An 18,349-nucleotide genomic window follows, 5' to 3' on the forward strand; every position below is an offset into this window, starting at 1 on the left:
GGGTAATGCTAAACAGTTGCCAGGGTGTTCTGGTTGGTTACTAGGGTAATGCTAAACAGTTGCCAGGGTGTTCTGGTTGGTTACTAGGGTAATTCTAAATAGTTGCCAGGGTGTTCTGGGTGGTTACTAAGGTGATGCTTCACAGTTGCCAGGGTGTTCTGGGTGGTTGCTAATGTAAAGTTCTGGGTGGTTACTAAGGTAATGCTAAATAGTTGCCAGGGTGTTCTGGGTGGTTGCTATGGTAATAATACACCGTTGCCAGGGTGTTCTGCTGGTTGCTAAGGTAATTCTATACAGTTAATGATATTCCACAATATAACTCTTTTAACTGTATTCTTGATCAAATAAATGCAGCCATAATGAGCAGAAGAAACTCTATTCAAAAACATGCAGAAATCTTTTCAACCCCAAACTTTTTAATTTGTGATTTCTTTCATTAACCGTATCCGTGCACGTGTTCAGTTCCCGCTCGGTGTGATGAGGTTGTACTCGGCCTGCAGCACCAGGACGCTGTTCTGCCGTATTTTCCGCACCTGCACCAGATCTCCGCACTCCTGCACGTGCATGACTCCTCTGTCGTCATGGCTACGGTCGTTCAGCGACACGGCTGTACGTTTGCGACAGTGTTTCCTCTGCAGGTACCGGAGCCCCACAGCGATGGCCATGCCGAGCGCAGCCGAGAGACCCAGCAGCAGACCCAGCTCAGGTGCACTCTGCCTGGGCACGTGCTCCGGCCTCTCCATGCCTCTCTCCGGGACTCCAGACGGGGCTTTGGCCTGTTTCGGGCGACTGAGAACATCTCCAAACAGATCAAATGGGTGTTTTTTGTGCTGGGTCAGGGAGATGGCACGCTCTGTGGGCTCCCGGGATGAGAAGAAGTCGGCTTGTCGCAGAGCCGGTGAGGGTTTGGGATGGAGGGATGCAGTGAAGAACTGTGTGCTATGAGTGTGTGATGGAGGTGTGTAGGTGTGTGTGTGTTGCGTTGTCATCTGAAGTGAAGCATGAGTCTGTAACAGTGGATTTGGGACGGTGTGTGTGTTGTTAGCAGAGGTTTGGTGTGTGTTATTTGGTGTTGGTGTGTTAAGTGTCGAGATGCTCTGAGATGAAGATGTGTTTGGGGAAGTCTGTGTAGATGAGGACAGAGCTGTTTGAGTGGCATTTAACAGTTGTGTGATTGTTTGTGTGTTAAAAGATGGAGTTTGTGTGTTATGAGTTGAGTGTGTGTTTGTGTTGTGTGTTGAGTGTGTGTTAATGTGTAAGTTATGTGATGCATTTAACGATTGTGTGTTAGTGTGTGTGTTAAAAGTTGGGGTTGTGTATGTGTTGGTGTGTATATGTGTTGAGTGCGTGTTGGTGTGTGTGTTATGTGGTACAGATGTGTTAGTGTGTTTAGATGTGATTGTGTGTGTGTTGTGTGTTGAGTGTGTGTTGCCGTGTGTGTTAACATGTGTAGATAGGGTCGTGTGTGTGTTGTGTGATGAGTGTGTGTTGGTGTGTGTGTTAGTGTGTGTAGATGTGATTATGTGTGTGTTATGTGCTGCATGAGTGTTAGTGTCCATGTTATGTTGTGCATAATTCTTAGTGTGTGACGATGTGATTATTTGTGTGTTGTGTGTTGAGTGTGTGTTGGCGTGTGTAGATGTGTTAGTGTGTGCAGACAGGGATGTGTGTTTGTCTGTTTTTTCCAGTAACGAGGCTGAACAAAAAAAAAAAAAAACATTTAAGAACGTAAGAATTTCCTGAGCCAAATATGTTTTAATGATTTGATGCATTTAAGCAATTTTAAGTGTCGCTCAAATGTGTGGAACTCACCACCACGATGATGGTTGCTTACGGGTTCAGAGTGGTTTGTTGCTCTGTGGTTTCTATCGTTATTCTGGGTTGTTGTTAACTTGCTACACTGTTCTTAGGGTTTGCTAGGTTCTTTCTAACCCAAGTCACATTCAGGTCCATTCATTATTTTTGTGTATATTGCGTGTGTGTGTGCTGGTCATAATCACCTGTCCTGCTTGCCATCGGTTGTCCTGTAACGCTGTCAGTGTTCTGAGAACTACGTATCCCATCATGCACCACTGCCGATTTGATTCGAGACCAGTACACAAAATAGGACTGAACCAGTGTGATGCTGCAAAGAGAAAGAGAATAAAAATGTCACATTTGTGACCCCGTAGCACAAAAGCAGTCATAAGTAGCACAGCTATATTTGTAGCAATAGACAAACATACACTTTACAGGGCAATTTTTTATATAACAAAATCTGTTTTTGTTCTGGTTAAGCTAGTTGAATTACAGTGTAGCTGGTGTTTTTCTCACTAAAAGCGCAGGTCTCCGCTGGGGTGTGTCGGGGCTCTCCAGCTGAAGGACAGGTTTCTCTTGAGCATCTTGTCCGAGTGTGTGACGGTGTCGTCTGGACTGAGGCAGGACAGCGTGTGTGTGCTCGGAGGGTGGAGTGTGAACTCACCGCCGACCACACGGTCCTCCACAACAGAGCGAGCCTGCAGCAGAAACCCCATAAACGCCCGGGAACTCTGGACCGTTACTGAGCAGAACAACACACAATCCATTAGTCAGTTACATAGACAGATAATTAGATAGCATATAGGCCCATTTCTTCAAATGAATAAAAAATAAACAAGGTTTTTTTTAAGCAAATGTTTATCTTACAATTCTGACTTTTTTCTTGTGAATGCACATTTTTATCTTGCATATATGGCTTTTTTTCTCAGAATTGCATGAAAAACAAGCAATTGCAAGTTATTAACTTAGAATTGCTGGATATGAACTCGCAATATAGAAAGTTAAAGTCAGAATTGCAATACATAATTGTAAGAAATTAGTTTTTATTTCCTCAGAATTGGACTTTATAATTCACAATTGGGAGTTTATATCTCACAATAAACTTGCAATTCTCAATTTTCTCACAATTGCAAGATTGTATCTTGCAGTTCTTTATTTTTTTTCTCACAAGTGCAAGTTTATGTCTCGCAGTTCTGGCTTCTTTTTTTCTGAATTCTGATATAATTTTGCAATTGGTATGAAGTCAAATTCTGTGCAAAAAAGTACAGTTTTCTTAAGATTGCAATTTCTTACAATTCTATCCTGCACTTCTGACTTTGTAACTTGCAAATTTGAATTTATATCACTCAAGTCTGAGAATATTTATTTATTTAGAATTGTGAGAAGTACACTCATAATTTCAAGAAATTTATTATTATTATTATTATTATTATTAAAAACAAAATACAAACATGCAGGGGCGGATCTACCAGGGTGGCAAAATAACTGACTCAAATGATTCGCGATCCCGCTACGAACTCCCGAACTGATTCAAATGATTCGCGATCCCCAAACTGACTCAAATGATTCGCGAACCCGCTTTGAACTCCCGAACTGACTCAAATGATTCGCGATCCCCAAACTGACTCAAATGATTCGCGAACCCGCTTTGAACTCCCGAACTGACTCAAATGATTCGCGATCCCGAACTCCCAAACTGACTCAAATGATTCGCGATCCCGCTACGAACTCCCGAACTGGCTCAAATGATTCGAGAACCCGCTTTGAACTCCCGAACTGACTCAAATGATTCGCGATCCCCAAACTGACTCAAATGATTCGCGAACCCGCTTTGAACTCCCGAACTGACTCAAATGATTCGCGATCCCGAACTCTCAAACTGACTCAAATGATTCGCGAACCCGCTTTGAACTCCCGAACTGACTCAAATGATTCGCGATCCCCAAACTGACTCAAATGATTCGCGAATCCGCTTTGAACTCCCGAACTGACTCAAATGATTCGCGATCCCGAACTCCCAAACTGACTCAAATGATTCGCGATCCCGCTACGAACTCCCGAACTGATTCAAATGATTCGCGATCCCCAAACTGACTCAAAAAATTCGCGAACCCACTTTGAACTCCCGAACTGACTCAAATGATTTGCGATCCCCAAACTCTAATAATTTACAAAGTATTAATATACTGAAATATTTTGTTGTTGTTGTTGCTATAAAAACAGACCTAAGCCATCAATAGCCTTTAAAATGGCTTAAAATGCATTATATAAAAAATAATGAGGCAATAATGATTGGTTAATAATAACACTGTTAAAATACAAAATAAACAATTTATGTACATGTTATTACAAATGCCATGTGATTGCTGCTGTTACACTTACAGGACAATCAAATCCTTGTTTAGGATACTGACCAAACATTTAATTCATTTATTCACTTAATCTTTCATTTTTGGAGACCTTTTTGCTATAGATGACACAGGCTTTATAATTTCTTCAACAAAAAACGTGCATATCACAACCCTTACAAAAATAAACCATGGTTTTATCATAGAAAACTGCTTAGTTTCCTTTTGCATGATTTCTGAATGCTTGAGACTATTAAATAAATTAGAGTCATAATAAAGTTATAGCCATAGAAAATGTCGCGAGCTACAATTGTGATTTGTAAATAATACAATTTATTAATTTAGTTTTTAATTTGATTAAAGTTATTTTTTCACCCCATAGTAGGATTTTTTCCATCACCATATTTGAGGAAGGGGGGCACAACAATAAATCCTGCTTATGGGAACCCTTAAGGTGTTGTTATACACGTCTCTGGGAATGTGTGCTCTACTACACACACACACACACACACACACACACACTGAAGCACACGTGGTGTTTTCAGCTCTTCACTATATTAACACATAATGTATGCTACACATGTGCACGTCAGCGCGCTATGAGAGGATTTCACCATTTCATTTGATAAAACTAATGTCATTCATTCGTATCGTATACACAGACTGACAGAAACGGCAATGTCTTTATGACAACCTGTCAAAATAACATTTCGGTATAACTTGAAGAAATATAGTACTATTGCACAGTAGAGTATGCTATACTTCAAGTATTAGCATACTTGATATGCTATACTTCCTATTAGCTAATAATAATAGTTAATTTAAAAAACACAGAAACTTTGGTTACAACTCACCAAAATAAAAGTTTGGTCAAACTCAAAGAAATTATGTAAAAAAATTGCTTAGTAAAATATACTTAAAAAAAGATATACTAAAACATTATTTTAAAGGAATATCACACAAGTTTTCATAGATAGAGTTTTTATTTAAGCTTGCCAAAACAATAACACCATATTTTTCAAAAACAATTTCTAAAGGTACATTTGTATTTGGGCCTATGATGCTTTTATTTATTATTATTGTCAGCTAATAAAACCTATACTTCAGGGATCATATTCATATAACATCTAAGGTTAAATGTAGCTCTTGACTGGTTGAGTTAGATGGTGATTAACATTAAACAGTAGAAAATCAGTTGAGTCTCCCCAGCTGGAAATGTCATTGGCTGTTAAAATCTTGTGTTTCTGATAATAAATATTAATAACACTGAACCTTTTATAATGCTCTTAATTACATGTCGATGCATACTGTATGCATTAGTGATGTGGTGGTGCTTATGGGGTATGGTCACTTATTCCTTATATGAACTGTGATTGCATGATATTAAGTTTGTAAATGATAGCCTGTGTCCTTTTGTAGTGTGCACATATATTTATCATCAAACTGTGATAACTGTGACTAATTCCATCACAGTTATCTAATGCCATCAATATTTTTCTAGATCCACCCCTGCAAACATAATATCACATATCAATGCAGCTTTATAGGTGTGTGTTACCTGTGAGTGTGTGTTGTGGCAGGTACACTGAGCGGCTGGTGCGTACGCTGACGGTGGGGTGTGTGTGTGTGTGTTGTGGGAAGGAGCTGATGTGGCCGGGTTTCATGTTCACACATGATGAGACGCTCGCCCCACGAGAGAAACACACTCCACGGCCGGGAAACACACACAGAAACACACATGCAGCCCACACTGCCTTCATCAGCATCATCTTCTTCATCATCATTTCTGCTAAGAACATGAGTGTTTGACTGCTATTAGATGTATATACAACTGTGTTTTTGCTATTTTAAATTCCTATCTATTTTTTTTTACATTGCACATATTTGTGTTAATGTTAAAAAAATATGAATTTGTTCCAAAACAATGAATATTTATGCATTTGGCAGATATTGTTATTAAAAGTGATTTACATTGCATTCAAAGTCACACATTCCAGAAATTCCATGTGAATCAAAGCCTCTGCATTTTATTATTATTATTATTATATTATTTAATTTTATTAAATTGTATTTATACATTTTATTTTATTTTTTTAATTAACTATTTGACTCAGAATTTTTTATTATATATATATATTTGAGATATTTCAGCTGTTAGTTGGTTTAGTAAAAATAAGGTGTTTACCAAAAAATACAATACATTTAAAAAACACATTGATATATATTTATATATGAACTAACTGTTAATTTAAATGGTTAAATATGAATTAGATTCACATGATGTATTCAGGTGATCAGTGATATAAAGTAAATGCATACTTACATTAAAGAAGCTTCTGTCCTGCAGGTCAGTGAAACAAACAACTGAGGAGTTTCTCATCTCTCTCTCTCTCTCTCTCTCTCTCACACACACACACACACTTCCCACCCCTTCCAATTCTTTCTTTTCTAATCCTGCCTTTCTTTATTCCTGATGTCTTTTATTCTCTCTATCTCTGGACCAGGATGTGCAACAGCTGCTGATCCAGGAACCACCACATCCTTCTCCTGCTCCACACACACACACACACACACACACACACACACACACACACACACACACACACACTCACACACACACACACACACACACACACTCACTCACTCACACAATAACACACATACACACACACTCACTCTCTCTCTCACACACACACACACACACACACACACACACTCTCTCTCACACACACACACACACACACACACTCTCTCTCTCTCAAACACACACACACACACACACACACACACTTTCTCTCACACACACACATACACACACATATTATTCAAATATACTTCATGATTTTATGAATTATTTGCATGCATGGTGTGTGTTCCTCTTCTCAGGCAGTGCATGTGAACACAAGGCCTGTCAATCAGAATAATGCCCAGATTATTATTGCTCACCTGGGGATATGTGCTCCGACATCTGGATATGAAATGATGATTCGTGAATCATTCACATCGGAACTTTGAAAAATCTATTTTATTTCTTTCTATCACACAGGACAAAGCATCAAACCAACAAGGCAGTACAGTTATAAAAACAAAACAAAGAAGAAAGAAAGAAAGTGTACACATACAAATGACTTAAGAATAGTTTTATGGTAAATGTCTAGTAAACACTATAGTAATTAATTTTTTTTTTTTACATGGTAAATGTTATAAGTGATGTGACAGTAACAAAAAAATAATATTTTTACATCTTAAGAGGATTCTCAGAGCTTTGGATAGTGTATCTTGACTATTTTTAGAAGTCTAAAAGTTTTAGAGCCAATAGATGAGCCAGTAAAAAAAATAATAATAATAATTAAAAAAAAAAAAAAAAAAAAAATATATATATATATATATATATATATATATATATATATATATATATATATATATATATATATATATATATATATATATATATATATATATACATACATATGTACGTGTGGGTTTATAGGCGCTCTCTCCATGTGTGTGTGTGTGTGTGTGTGTGTGTGTGTGTGTGTCCAAAATAAATAAGATTATCTATTGTGAAAGATATACTAGTAAACTATAAAATGGAAGAGATCTGATTCAAGATATCCTGACAAAACAGTCTACTTTATTTCACTTCTTTCATGTAAATAAATAAATGTAAATAAATAAGCATTTATTGTCTTGCAACTTTCTCTTTCAGTTCTGCTCCTGTGCTTATAGATGCAGCATGGGGCGTGTAGTTTCACTTTCTTTTTCGCCTACATCTCCCAGCGTTTGCTCTGTCAATTGTGTCCTAATGCCTTTAGAAAACTACACATTTATCTGATTTGCGTCCTGGTGGTAACTTGAAGGAAATAGTGCAGCATTGGACGCGTGTCTTGGTGGAAGCAACTGCAGCTCCGACTTTCCTTTCCACTGAAACAAAAGCGAATCCTGTCAATCCAGTCCCTCAGGAGCGTTCACGAGAGACTGGAGAGCAGAGATGGTAAAGAAACTCTGTGTGCAGATATAGTGTGATTTCTGTCGGGCTTGTATCGTTGGGAGCGGATCATCATGGAGCTCCGGGAGACTCCGGCGGACGCGCAGCAGCAGCTCGCCGCTGACGGGACGCACGAGAGCCGCATGGACGAGTACCTGCGCTCGCAGGGCTTCTACCGCAAAAAGATCGCCAAGGACGGGTCGTGTCTGTTCAGGGCCGTGGCAGAACAGGTCAGGACTGATCCTGGTCTGCATAATCACGCTTACAATGTTTATAAACAGAAACGCAACGTTACTTAACACATCTAAAACTTCCATAACCGCCTTCTTCTTGTCGCATCGTGTGATTAACGTTACGTTAAATCAAAAATGTCAATCACCGCGATTAAACTTATTGTCCTGTTTTTTTCTCTCACTTGTGATTAAATGTTTCTGTTTGTAATCTTCTACGATTTGCCAAAATCACTTTTTATTTTGTCTGACGCTAATTAGCTTTAGCATACTAGCAGCGTATGCTAGCGTATTTACTAACACAAAACACAATTATGATATATTTAATCTTTACGAAGGACATATATAAACTGTAATCATTAAGTTTTTGGTTGGTTTTTATCGATCGTCGTGTTGATTTTTACTTCATTTCTGTGTGTAATATGAATTGTTAATATTATTGAAATATGTTCGTTTTATTATTATATTATGCCGGAGATCAGTTTCAAATCTTTTTTTTTTTTTTGAGTTATAGATAATCTGTTCGATTGATTTTGGATATGAATTAGAATTCAACTGTTGTAAATATATTTGAATGAATGTTAATGTTAATAATGACTTAAATCTCCCTCTCTCACTCTCTCTCTATTAATAATTATCTGTTTCTATTTATTTTTAACATTAGTGGGCTAGTAAAGAGTTAACTGTTGCTGAATCATCACTCATGAAGTCTGCATTTAAAACTTGAATCCAGTTTTGATAAACTTGTTTTTCCAGATTATGACAGCTGAATCATGGAGTGTAATGCATCTCATGACACGTATTATTATGTTTATTAATCATATCCTAGCACACAGACTGACAGGTGTGTGTTTGATTGACAGGTGTTGAACTGTCAGGCTCTACACACAGAAGTGCGCGCGGCCTGCGTGAATTATCTGAGACAGAACCGATCTAACTTTGAGCATGTGAGAGACTAATATACTCCTATTTTGACTACATGCATTCACATGCACGTAGATATGATGAGTGTATTAAAGTTTCTTTGTTTTTTCTCTGTGTGGTAGTTTATTGAAGGCAATTTTGCAAAATACCTGGAGAATTTACAGGATCCTCAGGTAAAAAAAAATATATTTTACATTCACGCAGACTCTCTCTTCCAACATGCTTTAGCTTGACACAGATACAGCGGCTTGCAAAAGTTTAGGAACCCCTTGCAGAATCTGTGAAAATTTGAATAATTTTAACAAAATAAGAGAGATCATACTAAATGCATGTTATTTTTTATTCAGTAATGTACAATCGTTTCACACTGAGGACAATTGAGGCACTAAACACAACTATTAAAAAAAGGTTCAAGCATTCACTGATGCTCCAGAAGGAAACAAGATGCATTAAGAGCTGGGGGGTGAAAACTTTTGGAATTGGAAGATCGAGTTAAATTGTACTTAATTTGTGTCCCGGGAAACATACAAGTATCTTCTGTTGCTTACGAAGGGCAGAACTAAATGGGAAAAAAAAAAATATTTCAACAAAATAAGAAAAATGTGGCCATCTTCATCGTGTTCAAAAGTTTTCACCCCCCCAGCTCTTAATGCATCTTGTTTCCTTCTGGAGCATCAGTGAATGCTTGAACCTTTTTAAATAGTTGTGTTTGAGTCTCTCAAATGTCCTCAGTCTGAAAAGATGTATCTCAAAATCATACAGTCACTGCTGGAAAGGGTTCAAATATGCAAAGATGCTGGAAAACTGAAGAATCTGCAGGACCTTAAAGATTTTTCTGAAGAACGCTGCTCAGTTTAACTGTTCAGAACAAACAAGGGACTCATGCACAACCATCACAAAACAGAAAGACAGTCAAGGATCATCAGGTGACCACACAGAGTATTAAGAACCAAGGGTTCCCAAACTTTTGAGTGGGGTTATTTTAATAATTTCAGCATTTTTTGTTGTGATGTAGACTAAATATAAACCTCTTTTATGTACAATATCTAACTAAGGACAGTACTAAAACTTTTTTGTTAAAATTATTCACATTTTCACAGATTCTGCAAAGGGGTTCCCAAACTTTCGCATGCCACTGTAAAGTTTAGTTCTGAATTGGTTGTGATTGCACACATATTTAATATCAAAATGTAAATATTTTAAACACTTTCTGTTTTTCTCTCTTATGTTCCTCCGTCTGTATAGAGCTGGGTTGGACAGGTGGAGATCACAGCTTTGGCTGAGCTCTATAAGTGAGAATATTACATTCTTTAAATCTATTTTAGCTGCATATTTTGAGATGTGAACTGTGATGATGTTTGCTGTCTTTAGTGTCTATTACACTTCGTTCACTCGGACAGTGATTTTATGGCAGGCCTTCATGAAGAAGCTTTATTGATTTTTGAAAAGCTGTGGTCAGTTGTGCATTACGTTCACTTACATAAATTCGATCACTAATGGGATTCATTGGCAGTAAAAAAAAAAACCCTATCTCATTCTGATTTGTCATGCAATCCGTTTTCTTGTTATTATAAATGACGATCCTGAGGGGAAAGTGATTACATTGCAAACTGTGCAATGCAAATGCATCATATCGTCAACAAGATTATCAATGCATGAACCAATCTTTTTTATTTCGTCATCTCTCAATCTTAATTGGATTGCATTATATGTTTGGATCGTTTAAATCTGATTTTACTAAGACGTATATTATTAGAGATCTAGTGATGAGTGATATTGTTCAGTTTGGGCATCTGAATAAAACAGAGTCGTTTTCTTTCACCATATTCTCACTATATAAGACTACATGAGAACATTTGGTAAAGTGTGTTTTTATGTTACCAGTTTGTTACCATTTTTTATAGATTGTGTAATAATTCTTTCTTCCAGGCATGATTTTGTTATTTTCCAGGAGCCTGATCAGTCTCCTGTTAGCATCACCGAGTATGGCTTCACTAAAAAGGTGAACTTTGATGCAAGATTTTTAGTCTTTTAGATTTTAAAATGTAAATCGGTTCATTTCCATAACACTGTTTCTCTGCCAGGTGCGACTGTGTTTTCTCAACGGAAACCATTATGACAGTGTTTACCCACAATCTTTTGAGAAAAGTGCTGCTGTGTGTCAATGTGAGCGCTTCTCCGTTATTTAACGATGTAATGCAGCTTTATGCTTTCAGAATTACATTAAACCATCTCTCCATCTCTAGCGATCCTGTATGAGCTGCTGTATGATCGAGTGTGTGGCGTTGAACGCAGTGCTTTAGGTTCGTGTATGAGAGGAGTAAAAGGACGAGATAAACTGGATTCAGAGGAATGTAAGAGCAGTGAAGAGTCTGACTTGGAAGAAGATGAGTTCTGGTATGGATTTGCATGCGTGCACGAGACATTTTCTCTTATAGTATCATTAGTGCAATATTATATAATGTTTTATGATCTAGTCGATCCCATTGGATGAAATCAAATCCTGCTTTGATTAAAGAAGTAGTAAAATATAAAGAATTTGCTGGAAATTGGCTCACTCTCAGGCCATCCGAGATGTAGATGAGTGTGTTTCTTCATCAGGTTTGGAGAAATGCTGCATTACATCACGTAGTCACCAATGGATGTGAATGGGTGCCGTCAGAATAAGAGTCCAAACAGCTGCTAAAACATCACAATAATCCACAAGTGATCCACACCACTCCAGTCCACCAGTAAACATCTTCTGAAGTCAAAAACAAATCCATCATTAACATGCTTTCATTTTAAACCATCACTTCTGGATAAACTATGAGTCTATAATTCATAATAATTTGTAAAAAGTCCATCTCCTGTTGTCACTCGCATCAAAATCCAGCCACATATTTGTTTTTGTTTTTTTTGCTCTTTTTACTCAGAACCAACATTTGGAAGTTACAGTATAAACATCTTAACGGTGGATTTGTTTGTTACAAACACACAGCTTTCAGCTTCTCAAGATGTTAATTGATGGATAGGAGTGCTGTGGATTATTGTGATGTTTTTATCAGGATTCTCATTCTGACGGCACCCATTCACTGCAGAGGATCCATTGATGTCATGCTAAATTTCTCCAAATCTGTACATTTTCAGTAAATTGTCAGTACTATTCCTTTTGAATTCTGCTATGTATTTCTTTAATGTAACTCAATGTTTTGGTCTTTCCAGGTCGAGTGAAGCCAGAGAAAAGCCTTCCAATGGGAAGAACGTCAGACCGCCGCAGAGGGTGGTTTTCTCTCTCTATTCTATTATCTCTTTCTTAAAGATTGAAATCACTTTGTTTCTGTATTTTTGATGAAACTCTTGATATATTGTGGTAACAAAACTATCTCTGCACTTCAGGGTCGTGGGAGGGGCCAGTCTCGAGGAAGGGGGCGTGGCCATCTCTCCACTAAGGTGCAGAGGTCCTTAAACCCCGCCCTCTACAGGAACGTGGAGTATGACGTGTGGCTCCGTTCTAAACGACGTACTTCATCTACTTTTTTGTTACTGTTTGGAAATGTAGTTCATATTTTGTTTGAAAAAATATATTTTAATAACTATGTGTGTATTTAGTTCAGCAGCAGCGGGATTTCTGCATGGCCGCAGGAATGCAGTATTCTGTGGGAGATAAGTGCAAGGTAAGCAGTAGGTGCTGACATTTGTAGATTTTTAAGAACTTAAAGACTTGATTAAAAAGTTGCATTTGATTAATACAGGTACATTATCGTAAAAAAATTTGGGATCTTTCAGACACAAAATTTTGAACAGTATTTTACTATTTATTGCCATTTTTCCAGTAACTTTTTTCATTAATTTGATGCTTACAATTTTGTGCATTTGTTTTTTTTAAATTACTGGATATTTTTGTTCAGTTAGAGCTCATGAAAATACTATCCAAATGAAATGTATTATTATGTGTATTGATATTGTTCTCTTGTTGATCTTTCTCAGGTGCAGCTGAATAATCACTTTTATAATGCTTACGTACAGGAAGTCAGTCCTGACAATGGCCCAGTCACTGTGTTTATTGGAGAACTCAACAAGCAGTATGTGTTTTAATGATTTTGTGCATATGTGTAGATGTTTTCATAGACTCTACCAATTACTGTTTTTGAAAAAGCGGTATGCAGTTTGTACACTGCGCATTGTATGTTAACTTTCTGTATACAGGGAATGTCAGTGTGGCCTAATGCATTCATTTAACATATTAAAATATGCAGTATGTAATTCATAACACATTTAACGCTCTTGCTTGTGTGTTTAGAGAAACTGTGCCGTTGTTGAGTTTGCGTCTTCCATCTGAAGAGACTCAGTCATGGCAGCCAGTGGCAGAAAAGAGTAAAATACATGGTGCACCAAACAACAGCCCTCAGACATCCTCTGGTACGTTCTTTCCGAATCATACACCAATTCGGCTGATGTAAACTCGCACATGCTCAGTGTTCGCATCTGATTCTCTATGCAGAATGGGAAAGCAGAGGAAGTCGGAGGTCAAACAAAACGCCGTCTCAGTCGGCACCCAGCAGCCGTGTGCATAAGCAACACTCCTGGCCTCCGCAGGCCAACCCGGATGACACAAGAAACAAGTTCAGACGGTCCGATCAGTGCAACAGTCCTGTGTGTGTGCTTCCGGAGGAGAAAGAGGAAAGCGTTATTTTGGAGCTTCTGCACAAAGACGAGCACAACTTCCCCTTACTGGGAACAAGCTCCCAAACGGTGATGCCATTTATAATCAAAAAGTGCACCAGTACTTCACTTTTGATAACAGAGATACAAATGCATGTTTCTTTGAATTCAGGCCACTGCTAGTGAAGTCATAAAGAAAGGAGGGGAAAAGAGAGCCTCCCGGAAGAAGGACCAAAAGGAGCATGTCTCCGAGACAGGTGAGCAGTGGTGGAGCTCCGCCCCTTTATGTCCAGATTCAACAACATTGTAGGCTGAAGAAATTTTGAGCTTACGACTAACGTCGAGTACCTTGACTGGTTTGCGTTTTTATAATGTATGCTTAATACTTAATGGCCATTTTCCACCAAATTATGAAGAATGACTTTATGTGAATAGTTTATTCTAATGACATTTTTATTCATGTATAATCATCCTGAAGTTTTAGTTTTTTGGCTTTCAGAAACACCCCAGAGGCCTGTCCAGAGACAGAAGATTGCCACTGAAGAAAAACATGGGGTGAGTCAACTAAACCGATTCAGACTTGTCTTTATTTAAATTGTAGACCAGAGGCGTCTTATCCTGTTGCTGAAGGGCAACACTTTATCCAAATGCATGGCAATATATCAGCGTTTCTCAATTCTGGACCTCTAGGTCCACTTTCTTGTAGAGTTTAGCTTAAGCCCAAACTTAATCAAATACACCTGAACCAGCTAATCAAGTTCTTCAGGTTTAGTGGAAAGGTACAGGCAGGTGAGTTCGATCAAGGTTGGGGCTAAACTCCGCAGGAAAGTGTGAGAAAGTTGAGAACTCATGCAATGTATCTTATCCCTTCCCTGTTAATATAAGTCAGGGTTCCTCAAATCTTGTCCTGGAGGACCAATGCGCTCCAGAGTTTAGCTCCAACACTAATCAAACTCCGCTACCATGAAGACGTTGAATAGCATGCTCAAGTGTTTGATTAGGGTTTGAACTCCATTCTGCAGGAAAGTGGATCTTGTGGGCCAGATTTAAGGATCCCTCATCTAAGTTGTGTTGAACTTACCAGCCATTGGTTTATACTTTATTCTAGATAAAGGTTAATGAGGAGCCACGGCAGAAACCTTCTTCAACAATAAAAGAGAAAGTACAGGAGAAACCCACCCCTGCCTCTCCTTCTCCACCTACTGCTGTCATCGTCTCATCTGACCCCAAAACAGCCCCATCTCAATCTGAATCTGTTAAAGTCCCCGCTCCTAATCGGTCTGCTCCCGGGGCAATTAAAAAGACCCCTGTCCCACCCAAAACTACCCCTGCTCGAAGCCCAGACAACAGTCAATTTTCCCCGGTGTCCACTTCAGCCCCTTCACAGTCCATCTCTATGGCAGGAGCAGTCTCTGATAGCGCCCCTGCTAGTATTCAATCTATTCCTCCTCCAAAATCTTCCCAACCCTTATCACAAGCTATACCAGTGCCTACCCTAGTGATCCCAGCGCCTGATCTTAATTCCCAGCCTACACAAACAACATCTCAAATCACCCCTGTGGAAGTAGCTCCTGCTATCCCAACTGAAACTACTCTGGCCCCTTCTGGCTTAGTCCCATGTGCCTCTGTAGAACCAGCCCTGTCCATTCAAAGTGTCCCACCATCTTCTATATCCGCTCCACCATGTATACCAGCCTCTGCAATACCTGTTTCTGCCCCAGCTCTGGTTCCTGCCCCTATATTAGATGCCCCAGATCAGACTACCACCCTTCCCATTGATGGAAGCAGTGGTCCACCAATTGCCCATAAGTCTGTAGACCCTCATACGACTTTGACACCAGTCCTTGTTCCCCATGCTCCTCCTACCTCCATCTCTCCTTCCTCTGGTCCTGCCCAAGCTCCACTTCCAGACTTCCCTCAGTCTTCACTCAATGAAACAATTCCACAACCCTGTGAAACATCAGCCATGCCTGCCTCTAGTAAGTTTTATCCTAATTCAGTTTCAGACATGGCACTGTTTGAAATGCATCTTATTTCAGAAGTAAAATTGGTTGCAATGTGGACCTTTAAGTAGACTCACAGAACATCTCTTGTCCATCAGGTGTAGCACCTGCTCCTGATCCTCCATCCCAACCCCAACAACTCCCCTATCCTCATGTCCAATGGTCTCAGCTCCTTCAGGACCCAGTTTATCCAGGATTCCCCAAGAACGAGAAGGGAGAGGTGGAACCGCTGCCCCCCTATTCCTTTTCCCAAAAAGGAGACGACCTTCCGCAAGGTAACAAAGACCCTTGTGATCCATTTCAATAAAAGAAACTTTCCCTTCTGCCTCAACATTGTTGATTCAAGAAGTCAAATGTTGAAACACTTTCAAATATAGCCCATTATTTAAGTCTATTTAGTCTTGTCTTCATCATAATGATTTCAGTCTTTGAAACCCGTTCCTTATTATTTCAGATATGAATGTTCTCCGGTTCTTCTTCAACCTCGGTGTCAAGGTACATGGTTTGAGAGCTCTTCTTTGCATTTATTGCTTAATTAAAGACCACTGTTTATGGAATTACATAGTACTCCCAATTTTCTCAGGCGTACTCTCAGCCGATGTTTCCTCCCATCGTATATCTGGGTGCACTTAACCAAGCCTATCAGATGCACCTTAGAGGGCCACCTCCTTCCTCAGACTCTCCTGCTAACCCCGCTGTGACTTCATGGCAACCAGAAAACCCTTCTCCTCCTCAAAATGTAAGCTCCATCCCTGACACCTCATTGGACAGCCATGTTCCCGTTGCACCTGTAGCATCTGGAAGCGTTCCTGTTGGTCCCATGGAGTTGGGAGGGTACAATGATCAACCTGTATCCATGCCAATGCCAATGCCACCAAGGCCACAAATGTCCTGGCCAGCTTCCTCTGGTCTAAGTAGCTATGTTGGGTCATACCCAACTGGCCCTCAAGTGCACTTTTCCACACCACCCTATCCACCCCCTGGGAATCAGATGTATCCGCCGTCTTCCATTGGATACCACCATATGCCAGTTCCAATGCCTCTTGAGTCCCTAAACCACGGCCCTCATGGTCGGATGGATGTCTTGCCATTTGTTCCTCCATCACTGGACCGAGGGAATGGCCAGAGGTCTGTAAACCCCCAGTTTGGGTCCATTCAGAAGACCGCTGGCTTTCCTGGAGGCCAACCTCAATTGAGTGCTGGTGATTACAAGCCGGTAGATATTCCCATTTCAGTGGCCACAATGGAACCTCCACACTATAGTGGACCTTGTTCTGTTTTACAACCTTTTCCAAATGGCCCACTGCATGGAGACATGGTAGGCTTGACCCCTTTAACCAATGGGAACTTAGGAAAACAAGGGGGAGTCTTCCCACAGAGTCTTCATGCTGGTCCTATCGCAGAAGACCCTTCTCGCTCCATTCACCAATATTCTCCTGATGATAAGTGGTCAGTGGAAGAGATCGAGGTTCCCAATGTAGATCTTCGAGTAACTCATTCCTTCTATAGCCAGTCCTACAGGGGTGGAGGAAGACGTGGCCAAGATGACAGAGGAGGATATCGAGGCAGGGGCTACCGAGGCCAGAAAAATTATTCTGGCCGTGGAAGACCAGATGAACAGTCGTCTTATAGACATTTTGGGAGACGAGGTGCAGGCCCAAGGGTAGGGGCACAGTTACCATACCCATGATGCTGAAATGCTGTATAAACACTAAGTTTTGGTTTACAATGATATCAGATACACAAAATCTGTTGTTTTCAGTTTATGTGTGGGTTTTGGTAAATGGTGTTGATTAGGAGTAAATCCAATGTTTTTAAGTTTTTTGTCTTTTTCTCCCGCCCACATTCTTTATTAAACCTTTCACCTGTTCCGATTTCGCTAAACCCATGTGAAAATGTAAGTGTGTGTTGTGTGTTTGCATTGGTAATAAAATCTAGTAAATGTTTTCTTGTTGCACTGCCCTTACATGCACAGCAAAAGGGGAAAAAAAATGGTTTTATATTGATTTGAATGTATTATAGCTATGCGCACTTCCTGTAAACACTGAATTTTTATCCTTTAATGTGGGGTTTTTTTTAGACTGGTTCTCAGAAAACCGTCTCAAAAATCTGAATCTTCCTGAAAAACTTGTAAACCATTCATCTCGTGCTGCAATGTGAGCATAGTAGTTTCAGCATATAATTGGAGATGACCGGAAAAGTGCCAGGAAAGTGCCTTTTTTTGTGTGTGTGTGTGGAAATTTTGGTTTTTGTTGAGTTTCTCTCTGCACCTTTATTGCACTCTTATCAACCTCCTCCACAGGGTTCTAGGGTGTCTGCTGAATGAATGTTGATGCCAAATGCCTGTAACAAATTACATTTCTGATCCAAAGATGTAGTTTTAACATCAAACGAATAAAAGCTTAAGAATGTCTT

General features: G+C 39.4%; 2 protein-coding genes across 2 annotated transcripts; one reads left to right on the top strand and one right to left on the bottom strand.

The window, feature by feature from the left end:
- Positions 1-458: 458 nt before the first annotated feature.
- Positions 459-6,228, bottom strand: LOC128011688 (reelin domain-containing protein 1-like). Its single transcript, XM_052594364.1, has 5 exons — positions 5,704-6,228; positions 2,314-2,551; positions 1,976-2,125; positions 1,813-1,829; positions 459-1,537 (listed from the first exon to the last, which is right to left on the bottom strand). Exons 1-5 carry the CDS (start codon positions 5,942-5,944, stop codon positions 459-461), a joined length of 1,725 nt encoding a protein of 574 aa, XP_052450324.1. The 5' UTR covers positions 5,945-6,228.
- Positions 6,229-7,857: 1,629 nt separating this feature from the next.
- On the top strand, positions 7,858-18,347 carry LOC128011393 (OTU domain-containing protein 4). Its single transcript, XM_052593718.1, has 19 exons — positions 7,858-8,363; positions 9,227-9,310; positions 9,410-9,460; positions 10,533-10,579; positions 11,217-11,289; positions 11,372-11,453; positions 11,534-11,684; positions 12,492-12,549; positions 12,666-12,789; positions 12,879-12,943; positions 13,257-13,351; positions 13,570-13,688; positions 13,771-14,021; positions 14,104-14,188; positions 14,431-14,486; positions 15,040-15,910; positions 16,033-16,209; positions 16,389-16,429; positions 16,518-18,347. The coding sequence occupies exons 1-19, from the start codon at positions 8,208-8,210 to the stop codon at positions 17,622-17,624; spliced, it is 3,693 nt and encodes a 1,230-aa protein (XP_052449678.1). The 5' UTR covers positions 7,858-8,207; the 3' UTR covers positions 17,625-18,347.
- Positions 18,348-18,349: the final 2 nt, after the last annotated feature.

Source organism: Carassius gibelio, chromosome B23, assembly GCF_023724105.1.
Source record: "Carassius gibelio isolate Cgi1373 ecotype wild population from Czech Republic chromosome B23, carGib1.2-hapl.c, whole genome shotgun sequence".
Taxonomy (NCBI): Eukaryota; Metazoa; Chordata; class Actinopteri; order Cypriniformes; family Cyprinidae; genus Carassius; species Carassius gibelio.